At 53.1% G+C, this 11,202-nt stretch overlaps 1 protein-coding gene across 7 annotated transcripts in view; it reads right to left on the minus strand.

Annotated features, from left to right (window-relative positions):
- The window catches only part of ASTN2 (astrotactin 2), an 828,204-nt gene extending 819,920 nt beyond the window's left edge, over positions 1-8,284 (minus strand). For 5 of the 7 annotated variants that reach the window (XM_070251110.1, XM_070251108.1, XM_070251107.1 and 2 more), the window contains exon 1: positions 7,673-8,269. In XM_070251110.1, coding sequence (XP_070107211.1) covers positions 7,673-8,114 — 442 coding nt within the window. In that variant the 5' untranslated portion in view covers positions 8,115-8,269. Of the gene's footprint in view, positions 1-7,672 lie in introns of all 7 variants that reach the window. The other 2 variants (XM_023628756.2, XM_023628754.2) reach the window with 2 other exon arrangements.
- Positions 8,285-11,202: the final 2,918 nt, after the last annotated feature.

Below are 11,202 nucleotides of genomic sequence, written 5' to 3' on the forward strand. Positions count from 1 at the left end.
AAGGAAGGCATCTTAGCATAGGACATCCTGAGCAGAGTTTGATCATGGACCCTGAACCACAGTAAGGAGCTTGAACTTCACACTCTTAGTGTGAGCCAGTGGGAATCCGTGAAGTGCTTTAGGAGAGGATAGCCCTGATCAGATTTGGGCTTTTAATGAAATCACTCTGTCTGCCAAGTACAGACGATAGATTAGAGAGGATAAGACCAGAGGCAGACAGACCAGTGAGTTGACAGTTGAAATCGCAGGAGAGAGAAGTGCTGAGGATGGAGCCTGCCAGGGCCTGTGACAATGGGGATGGAGAAATGGTTCTTCTTCATAGTTAAAACCCTAACAGTTTCTAACATACAACATCTTTGTCAATTTTTGACTCACAGACGGGGCTGCAGGGTCTAGTGTGCCAGGAAGGAAGCTACAAATATTTCTGTCCTGAATCTAACATTGTGTAGTCACCACCCACCCCCTTTCCAATCCACAGGGAAATCTTTATGGGGGTTGCTGTCCAAGAGAACTACAGACAGCAGCGAAGAGCCCGCGAACAGAGAGAGCGAGCGAGGGAGAATAGAGCAAGTCCTGCCAAGCACTGCTGCCTGCCTCCTTCTGGGGCAGGAAGGCTGCAAGCTCTGCTGGAAGGAAAGAAAAGCCAGCTCTCTCGCGCGATAGTTAATCTTCTGTTGCCACTAGCTGGTCAGCACGAGAACTTGGGAAAGTAGCAGCTCGGTGAAGGAAGCATCCTCATAATGCTGCTCCACCTCAAGGTTAAATCTGCCTCTTCCCCTTCCTGGAAAAGAGCAGCTTCTTCTGCTCACCCCCAAAGGCAGCTAGTGAAAGGCAATGGAGGCTTCCACCTCCTCTACAACAAAACCTATCAGCTCAGGTTCTCAGGAGAGACTAGAGCCAACCAGCTGGATATTTGGGCAGGAGAACAAATTCAATTTCCCTAGGCACATATTTTGCCTTAGATTTTTGTTTTCTGTCTTTTTGCAAGGAGAGGGGAGGAGAGAGTGGTGCAATTGATGACGTGCAGCCAAGTTGTGGACACTAAGATGTGGTAGGGGTCCAGCGTGATGGAAAGAAGTGTGGAGTGGGATTCAAGCCCACTGGGTTGAAGTTTGAACTACTGGTCCTGAAGCAGGTTTCTTCCTGTGTCTGGGCTCCAGCATTACCATATCAAATGAAGGGGGTGGATTCAGTGTGCTCTGAAACTCTGTGATGCTGTCAGCCCATCAAAGTTGCTGGTCATGGTAACAGTTTCATGACTTCACCCCAAGAAGTCACGGTCCCTCTCCATCCTTCTCTCCCCGCAGTACATATGTTCACACCATCCTAGGGCAGCCAGGGCCTAGTTTGCAGCAAGACAAAGAGGTGAGAAGCACGAGGCTTTGCCTTCCAGAGGCCTGGTCAATCCTACTGCTGGACCTGTTGTAAAATAAAATTACAGAATGATCTTACAGCCTGAGGGCCCAGTTCAGGAAAATGATCAAGCTCTGGGTCACAACAAAGTTTGCAGAGCTGGGCTTTTTTGGCTGGTGTCCTTGACCCCTGGAAACAGCAAATCTGGTTGGCCTTGACCAAACTTGAGGCTCTCTAACACAGCTGAAAGGAGTCCTCCTCTCTCCCTCCCCCGTTTCCTCTCCATAATATAGTACTTTCTAAGGGCAGCCAATACATTCCTCTCTGCCTCAAGTGAGTATTAAGTGGGTTTCATCAAAGGGATGGGGATGGAGTGACAGAAGTGAGTGGAAATGAGGAAAAGACTCAGATAAGAGACCACTGAACACCCTCCCTCCCAGGCCCCTTAGTTACAATGTCCCAGAAACCTGGAACATCACAGCAGGGTGGGACCTTGAAGTTTGAGTGCTACTGAAATACTTTATTTAGTGACAAGGGACCTGGTGCCCAAATGAGGAAATAGTATATATGTGTTTTAAGCCTAGCTTTGTTTAAAGACATCAAATTCTCCTTCTTATCCACCCCAGAATCTCTCCCTCTCTCACCCATACAGAAAAGTACACTGGAATTGACTTTAATGAATATCGTGTGGTCAGAAATCCCTACAGAAGACTCAGCTTACTACTATTTGTATCTGTTCTTTCTCCGTCTTAATAACTGGCATCCATCTTGAGAATCAAACCAGAAACCAAAAAGGGCAGATAGCCTCAAAGTCTCCCAGGGCTTGAATCCTTTCTCCAAATGCCTGCCAAATGGTTGTGTCGTCTCGGCTCCAAGCCTTCCTGGGACCGGGATCCTAGCATCACTAGGGGTCAGAATGCCGGGATGCTGGACAGCTCCATGAGACACGTCTTCCTGTGGATTGAACTCCATCCCCTTAGTATCTCACCTTTTGAACATTCCTTAGAACTAGACAGAAAAGAGCACATTCCTCATTCTGTGCTGACATTTGAAGGAAGCTCTGTCAGCCCTTTGTGGGCTGTTCTTCTTAGGCTAAACTCCCTGCTTCAGGCAACCATTCTGACCTGGCCCCTCAGTCCTTCTGGAGGCTTTTCTCTTTGGGTGTCCATTTTTGTCTGTATTTTAAGGAATCTTTGCAGAACTGACCAAGCTCACATTTTCAGACTGCGTCTTTCTCTTCCACCCCAGCCAACCAGCTGCCTGCTAAGAGCATCTTTTTGGGAGAGATCTTCAGGACACTGCCAAATCTACTCAAGCAGGTGCATTTAAAGACACACCACCAGATAATTTTTCCTTGTTCACAGGGTCTCCTGCAAATAACAGAGCACACTCTCCACCTGTGGGATTTACATGACAAAGCAAATTAGTAAGAATGTTGACAATGAGTGATTACTCAATTTTATCTCTGTTCCCCGCTTTTACTGAATCAAGACTGGTGATAAACAGTCCGGCCGGACCATTGTTAAGCACAGGAAGAAGGATGCCATTTCTCTACGTGTAGGGCATGAAAGCTAAATCCACAAGCGGACTCTGGGGCTGCCTGAGGGCAGATGAGGACTGAGTGATGTGCGGGTTCACCTCGGAAGCTCTGCACTGGCAGGTGCTCCTGTTCAAATTCTTTCTTTTAAATCAATCTTTCCCGACACTCCCACGTTACTGGCAAAGGAAAGAAGACAGTGAGAAGCAAGAGGAACTAGTCAGAGTGACTGAGTGGGTCATGGCACTTCAAGTTCATAAAATCTTTATAGCAAAGGATTATTTTAGGGCTCATCTACCCACTCATATTACAGCACAAAGAACTGATGCTCTGGGGATAAATGACTTGTTCAAGGTCACAGTGGGCCACAGCTGAGATTTCCGGATCCTAACCAGTATTAAGTTCCCAAGCTGCATTGGAACATTCAACTTCTCTTCCAGCATTTCCTCCAAAGCCTAGCTAGGTTTTTGTTCCCTGTCCAGGAAGTATCTCCAGCCTTCTTTGAGTCTCTAGAGATGTCTTCCCTCCCTGATGTCACAGAATGTCATCTCCATCACTCATTGGAACCATTAAATAGAATGCACTTTGACATCCCATGAGTCATGGAACTTCGAGGTGGCAGGGTCATTAGAGGTCATTTAACTCAGGCCTCACTTTCAAACTCTGATACTTCAGCTCACCATTGTAGCTGAATTTTCTTTGAAGAAAGGCTCTTGTCATGTTGATGATTGTGATATTGGTCCACAGGACCCAGCACCATGCTTCTGCATCAATGTCACCAGCCCCTCAATGCATATTTGGCTCAGGATGCCTGTTCAGCAATTACCAGGAATGTAGGTGTCTGGTAGACTGAAATTCCAGTTCCAGGTCCGCCCTTTACCCACAGCGTGACCTCAGACTAGAATGCTTTGCAACCTGCAAAATGGGAATAATAGCGGTGCCTACTCCATATATTTTATGTGAATGAATAATAAAAAGCAAGAGTAAAGCTTTTTGCACTCCATTAAGGATTCAACAACTATTTGCCATCCCTTGATCACTTTCAGGGAATTTCACATGGTTGATGCAATTGACTGATACCCAGATTCTTCGGAAGAGGTCTTGACTCAGAAACTTGGGGGAGCGTTCACCTCTGAGGGAAACTTCCATCTACATAAAGCAGGCTGGAACATGAAGGGGAGAGTAGAAATATGAGAGGAAAAGATCTGAAGAAAAGTCTTTTAAGTCTGGGCATTACCAGTACGAGAACTGATAACTCAAACAAGAGAGGCAGAACAGAGGGAGGGATGGCCAGGTACGTAGGTGACTTTGGTGAATGGGGATGGTAGGCAATGTGTGCGAAACCACCTTGAGGTCCCCCAACTGGACTTAGGGTAAAATGCAAATTGTACCTTTTTTCTTTTTTTTTTTTTTGAGGAAGATTAGCCCTGAGCTAACTGCCACCAATCCTCCTCTTTTCGCTGACGAGGACTGGCCCTGAGCTAAAATCCATGCCCATCCTTCTCTACTTTATATGTGGGATGCCTACCACAGCATGGCGTGCCAAGTGGTGCCATGTTGGCACCCGGGATCCAAACCGGTAAAGCGGAACGTGCGCACTTAACCACTGCCCCAGGCGGGCCCTGGAACTCTACCTTTTGTTTGTTCCATTCACTTCCTTTAAAGCCAGCATTTTCTTTTTCTTTCTTTCTTTCTTCTTTTTTTTTTTTTTTTTTTTTTTTTTTTTTGGTGAGGAACACTGGCCCTTAGCTAACATCTATTGCCAGTCTTCTTCTTTTTGCTTGAAGAAGATTGTGGCTGAGCTAACATCGGGACGAATCTTCCTCTATTTTGCACGAGGGACGCACCACAGCCTGGCTTGATTAGAGGTGCGTAGGTCCGCGCCCGGGCACTGTGCGGCAAATCCAAGGCCAGCAAAGGGGAGCGGATGAGCTTAACCACTATCCCACCGGGCCAGCTCCTAAAGCCAGGGATATTTTACCACCACCACTTTGGGCCCACAACCCAAAGCATGGCCCTAGGGCTTTAGCAGACACCAGCACCCCCTAGCGGTGGCTCCACACACCCCACTATTGGCAGGATTTGGCATGTTCTGACTTTGCACGACCAGATGTGGCATACGCAAGTTAGTAGTGAAAGACTGGCAAGTAGTGAAAGACTCATCGAACCCGCCAGACACAGACACTGGGCAAGGGGGTTTTAAAGGTCTGGGGATGGGATGATGGGATGGGGCTGCCTCGGGACCCAGAGAAAGATATGGCCATAAATGACTCAGGGTACCTCCCGCCACCCCTCAGCAGCCCTCATTTCCAGCCAGCCTGGCCCTCCCAGAGCTCATTGTGCACTCTGTGTTTACAGCAAACAGTGGAAGACCAACACAAATAAAAAGCCCACGTCTCCCTACACAGCTCCTGCTATACTCGGCCATCTGGTGTACCTCGCTAGCCAAATCCCCGGCAGGAGCGCCTTGAGCTGCCAGTCCAGGGCGCCGGGGGGAGGAGGAGGCAGGAACTCGAATCCCCACATGCATCCAAAGGGCTCAGAGCTGCCAAGGAGGACAGCACCCGCCGCTCCACAGCAGGCAGTCCCCAGCCACCGGGCTCAGCAGCATGCGTCAGAGAAGGCGGGAGGCTCCAAGTGGACGGCACCAGGAGACTCTCCAGCTGACGCTGACGTCCTGGGGGATTTAAGACTTCCAGCTCCTCGCTTAGCTCCTCACTCAGCTTGCCCCCAGCTCCCTGACACCCATTCCCTCTTGAAAACCAAAGTTTCAAAAAAAAAAAAAAAAAAAGAGATTGCCAGCTCCAGGAATTCTGGGACGACTCCGATAGCTGCCTGGACCGGGTCCTCCACATCCTCGGGGAACTGGAATGCTCTGAGGTCTTCCCTTCCAAGTCACGCCATACACCAGAATGTCCCCCTTCCCCCTCATTTAAACAGCCGTTTAGTGAGGTTCCCACTCCTGACCTCTCAGGGCGCCCTGGAGTAGAGAGACGGCGAGGGCGGAGGGAGACGGGTGGGATTGGAAGTGGTGGCCACCGGCCACCCTCCGCGTCTCCGGAAAGACCCTTCCCTGAGGGAGAGCCATGAGCCCAAGGTTAGCTCTTCGCCCCAAGGAGACCCATCTCCACCCCTCATCCTCTTCCTTGGCAATAGGCAGCCCCACAGGTGCACGTGCGAAGCGCTCTTGGTGTGTGTGTATGTGCGTGTCCGCGCGTGTGTGTATGCTTGAGTGTGTGCGTGTGTGTGTCGCAAGCCAGACGCGCCGCCGCGGGAAGTCCCCTGGGAACCTGCCAGGCGCTCTCCCGCCTCGCCTCCAGAAAGCTCAGCATGCTCAGGTTACAGCCAGCTGGGGAGAGCCGAGGGGCCAGCCCCCGAGGCTCAAGCGCAGAAAACAAGAGGGCCTGGCTCACGCTCAAATCTCCAGAGGCATCCAGCATGAAAGGACGGGGGCGGGGGGAATCACAAAAATACATTAAATAATATTATGGCTCCCAGGAGACAGGAGTCTAGTCCATTGATTCCTCTTTGGAGCCTGCTGGGCAAGAAAAGAGTTAACCTCAGAGGTTCAAGCCGGGATCTTGAAGGCGCTGACTGCGAGAGCCCATCACCCCGGCGATGCCCGAGCTGAGCTGGATCCCGGGAAGGCAAGGATCCGGGGAAGAGGAGCTCGGGAGTCTCCGGGCGAGCCCCCGGCGCCTTCCAGGCGCTGTTGTTGGCCAGACACCGACAACCAATCGCGCCCCGCGCCCCCAAGAGGGGAGGGGTGAGCGAGCGATCAGCGAGCGCCGGAGAGTGAAGGGGGAACAACATTTTTGTAAACGCTCTCCGAGATAATTAAGCTATCAATTACCCGGGTGGGAAATCAGCCGCGCTTCCCACAGCTCCACCGAAGGGCCGACTCCTCCGGGATTCGCGCTGGGAACCAGCAGGCAGCAAGCTGCTGGCGAACTTTCTGATTAACTTTTCCGTTTGAGCCCCCACCCCGACCCTTTTCCTCTACCCTTCTTTTTTCTGGCCTTTAAGTTATTATTATGAGCCCAGAGAGTCAGTTGCGGGGACAAACCCGCTCTCCGCCGGGAGGGGACTAGAAAAGCGATGCGACAGGAGGGACGATCGCAGAATCTGAAAGTGAAGACCTAGGGCTCAGATTCCCAGTCCTCAGAAATCACTCAATCCTCCCCAGCCCCATTGCACGGATGGCCAAAACTGAGGCCCAGAGAGGGGAAGCGACATGTCCAAGGTCACCCAACCCATACGGAAACCGAGTTTACACGGACTGGATGATTCTACGTGCAGCTTCTCCGCTCCGATTCTCGGGAAAATCCATCCGGAAGAGCAGAGTCAACAACTCCGAAGCGAGAGCGAGGGGGCGGTAACCGCGGGCGGCCAGTGACCATACCCAGAGGAGCAGCGGGCGGCTGGACCTGGACCTGGCTTCGGAGAGGGGACTACCCTGGCCCCTAGCTCGAGCACACTCGGCGATCTGGGGTCCCGACGTCAGGAACAAATCGCGGCAGAGCTCAGCGTCTGGACTGACAGACCTAGGGACCGCTGCGGGAGGGTTGGCACGCCCCCGAGCTCCCGCCACGCGCTCTGCGGGACCTCCTGGCCCGTACTCCTTTCCAACCACCTGTATGCCCTCTGGGCCCCTCAGCTGCCCACTCCCAACCCCGCTCGGGGCAGCCCGGGGCGGGGATCCACAGGGCGCCCCCGCCAGTCGGCTTCACTTAGGGGCTCGCGGTTCCTTGGGACCCCGCGTGTGCCGGCGCCCCGCCTTACCCAGGGTGAAGAAGGGCAGCTCGGTGTTGTCCAGGTCGTCCTGCACCGCGATGCGCCCGGGCAGCTCGTTACGCACAAAGAGCAGGAGGCGCGACTCGGCGGCAGTGCCCGTGGAGCCGGCGGCGCCCGGAGACGCGGCGGCGGCGGCGGCGGCGGCAGCTCCGGCCCCGGTCCCAGTCCCGGCCCCGGCGCGGGCGCCGCTCCAGCCGATGTCGCTCTCCCGCAGAGCGGGCAGCGTGGACACCGTGACGGTCTTGAGCCGGCAGGGGCTGTCGGGCTCCCGCGAGGCGGCGGCGGTGGCGCCGGCCAGCAGCGGCGGCGGCGGCAGCAGGAGCAGGAGGAGCAGCAGCGGCGGCGGCGGCGCCGGGTGGAAGCCGAGCCTCAGCCGCCCCCGGAGCCCCAAGCCGGGGCCGGGGCTGCGCCGGGCGCCGGCGGCGGCCATGGCGGGAGCGGCTGCGGTGCTGCGAGCCGCGGCGGCGGTGGCGAAGGAGGAGGAAGAAGAGGCGGCAGCGGCGGACGCCGAAGCGAACCAGGACGCCGGAGCTAAGGAGCCGTGGGAGCCGCTCGCCAGCAGCCCCCAGCTCCCGGCTCCGCCTCTCGCTCGGCCCGCCCCGCCGCGCCGCCTCCCCGGGCCCCGCCGCCCGCCCCCTTCTCTGGCTCCCCCCGCAGACCCCGAGCGTTTCGGAGGCTCCGCCCGGCCTCGTGCAAATCCCAGTCGCCCCTTCTCCTTTCCCAAGATCCCCCAATGCCGCCCTCCCGATGTTCTTTGGCCACAGCACCCCTCTCCAAATTCTTAAGACTTAGGGACCCCCTCGCGCCTCCCCTGGTTCCCTCTGGCTCAACCCAGCTTGCCCAGCTTCACCCCACCCCTGGCTCAATCCGAAGGTTGCACCTCGGGGCGCGCCTTAGCCCAGCCTTGCTCCAGGCCCCGCCTTCTTGGGAGTCAGGGGCGCTTCTGGATGGCCAAGGCTTAACTTTGTCTTCGCTCAAGCCCAATAACAAGTCCTGTACCCTTTTCTAGTCCCTGAAATAATTCCTTGTGGCCTCAAAGCCCCCTCCCCACCCACTTGCCCACAATTCACGCATTCATTTTCCCACCACCAGATCCTGACCTCTCCCCTCCACCCAGGCCTCGGTAGTACGCTAACTGCTAATGGACACAGGGGTATTGAACTCCTCCCTCTAGCCCCTACTCTCTCAAACTGACTCGGGCCAGGATGCTCCCGGTCCCTAGCTGCCGCCCTGCAAACCAGCCCACTCACACCCTTTTATTTTGGATCCCTCCTCCTAGCCTGGAGCAGATCTACTTGGCTGCTTCTTGCCCCCTGCGTGAAATTCCTAAAAAGGTGCGAGGGAGAGACCTACTGCTCTGCTTCTGGCTCCCACGGGCTCCTACATCCTCTGCCCCATTCCCAGAGGAGGGGTCTGTTCACCAATCCTTCACCCCTAGTCCTTCCTCGCCTACATTCAAGTTGGTCAGTAAACCTAGGTCCTCAGACGTTGGGCAGCCTTTGGCCCTGGGCCGACTCTGTGGCTCACCTACTCGCGTCCTCCAGGGAAGTGTCATCTCCCCGGGGATCTAGTGCTCAAGCGGCCCCCCCCCTTCTCCACACCCCTACTTTCTTCATCTTTCCTCTCTCTGTTCTCTCTTTCATCTCTCTACTCATTTCCTTCTTCCTCATCTTGACTTTAATCTTATAAATGCTTCCTCCCTACAATTTGTGAGCCATTCCCATCTCTGTATTGCTCGCCCATGTGCACATTTTGTACCATCTCTGTGCATTAACTTCTCTCTTCCTAGCACTTCCCTCTTCTGCTTCTTTCCTCCTTTCTATCTTTAACCCTTCACATGAATTACCTTTTTCCTCTCATCGTATTTTGTGTACTTTTTTATGACTTTGGATAAAGGCAGAGGACCAAAAAAAAGGAAAATTCAAAAGCTGTTTTGTGACCTTGGACTCGGTAATACTGTGTATTAAGCATTCTCCTAGTGCTAGACAAGTACATATGTTGCCTTTTATACAGAACCGTAACCCAATGAGATGAGTAAGATGATTCCCATTTTCCAGATGAGAAAATTGACATCGGGAGGTCAGAGAGGGGAAGGGACTTCCCAAGGTCACACAGCTAACGAACAGAGGAGCTGAGACTGGAACTCCAGGCTCCAAAGCCTTGGCTGCTTCCCTGAGATTACTCTGTCCTCTGTGACCTTGAAAAGCCCACCTATCAAAGATGTTGTGAAGGACGTATCTGTATGAGCGCGTTTGGGTCTGTTTCAGCTCTGAGGTTTGTAAGGGTGCCTCTCCTGTCTCAGTTTACTAATCTGTGAACCCAAGGTGGGGGCTGGTGGAATCTGGTCATTCAAGTCCTCTGATTCGAAATCGTCTCCTGCCTCTCTGATGCCTGCTCCAGTTCATTTACTCCTCCAAAATATGTCGCCCTGCCTCCCTCAGTCTCTCCTTTGTACCCGTACAATCCGCCACTATCCTCTGCAATGGGGCTTTCCGATTCTCTATGCCCCTTTCTTCAAATATGCTGACATAGTCCATTTATAGAAGTGCACACCAGGAAAAAAGGGCTCCCTTATGTAAGGCAGAGTCTGTGCAAGTCCTTCATGGACCTCTGGTACAAAGGCCTGTCAAATGCGACCAACACTTTCATTCATTCATTCATCACCAAATATCCAGGGCTCCTACCAGGCACTATATGGGGATGGAGAGATGGATAAACACAGCTCCTGCCCTTGGAGAACCTATAATGACGGGGGGAGGGCAATGAGACAGGCACAGAAATATCTCAGATACCAGGCAGGCGGGTAGGCAGACAGACATGTGTTTCTTTTATGAGAGGCTTTGAAACTTATGCTTGGAGAAATCAAAGAAAGCTTCCCAGAGGAGGTGACATTGGAATTGAGCCATCAAGAACTAGTAGCATGGGGGTGGACATTCCAAGTTAAAGCTGGCATTCGGCATGCTTTGCAACTGCTCAGCATCTGAATGAATTTCCTGCATCAGAGGATGCTTCACTCTTGGAGGCACAGCCCACCTCCCGGGAAGAGGCTAAAATTTCCAGGGACTTTATCAGTCTCCACTGCAGCTAGGACTTGGGCATGTGACAGTTCACCAATCAGACCCACTCACCCCAGATGCTGGCAAGGAAGCTGGAATGGAGCAGAATCTACTTGGGACCAAAGTGGCCACATCCAGGTTTCACTGCTAGTGGAAATGGCTCTAACAGCCCTGCTCAGAGCGCAGTGTCATGGGTGTCAAGAGTATCAATTGCCTTGTTTATGCCTGACTGCAGCTGCTACAATAATATCTCCATCAGCCAGTTCTGTGCCGTGATTTGGAGTGGTGCTCTTGACTTCATGGCCTCTAAGCCCAGATCCCATGCCTTCCTGGAGATTCGAAGTAACCTAACATCACTTTACAGAATTCTGTTTCTGCTTAAATTATCCGGAATTGGTACCTGTTGCTTGCAGCCAAGACACCTGCCTTAGAACACAGTGGAACAAATGGAGGGCAGAGAGG

The sequence above is a fragment of the Equus caballus genome, chromosome 25, assembly GCF_041296265.1.
Source record: "Equus caballus isolate H_3958 breed thoroughbred chromosome 25, TB-T2T, whole genome shotgun sequence".
NCBI classification, from domain to species: Eukaryota; Metazoa; Chordata; class Mammalia; order Perissodactyla; family Equidae; genus Equus; species Equus caballus.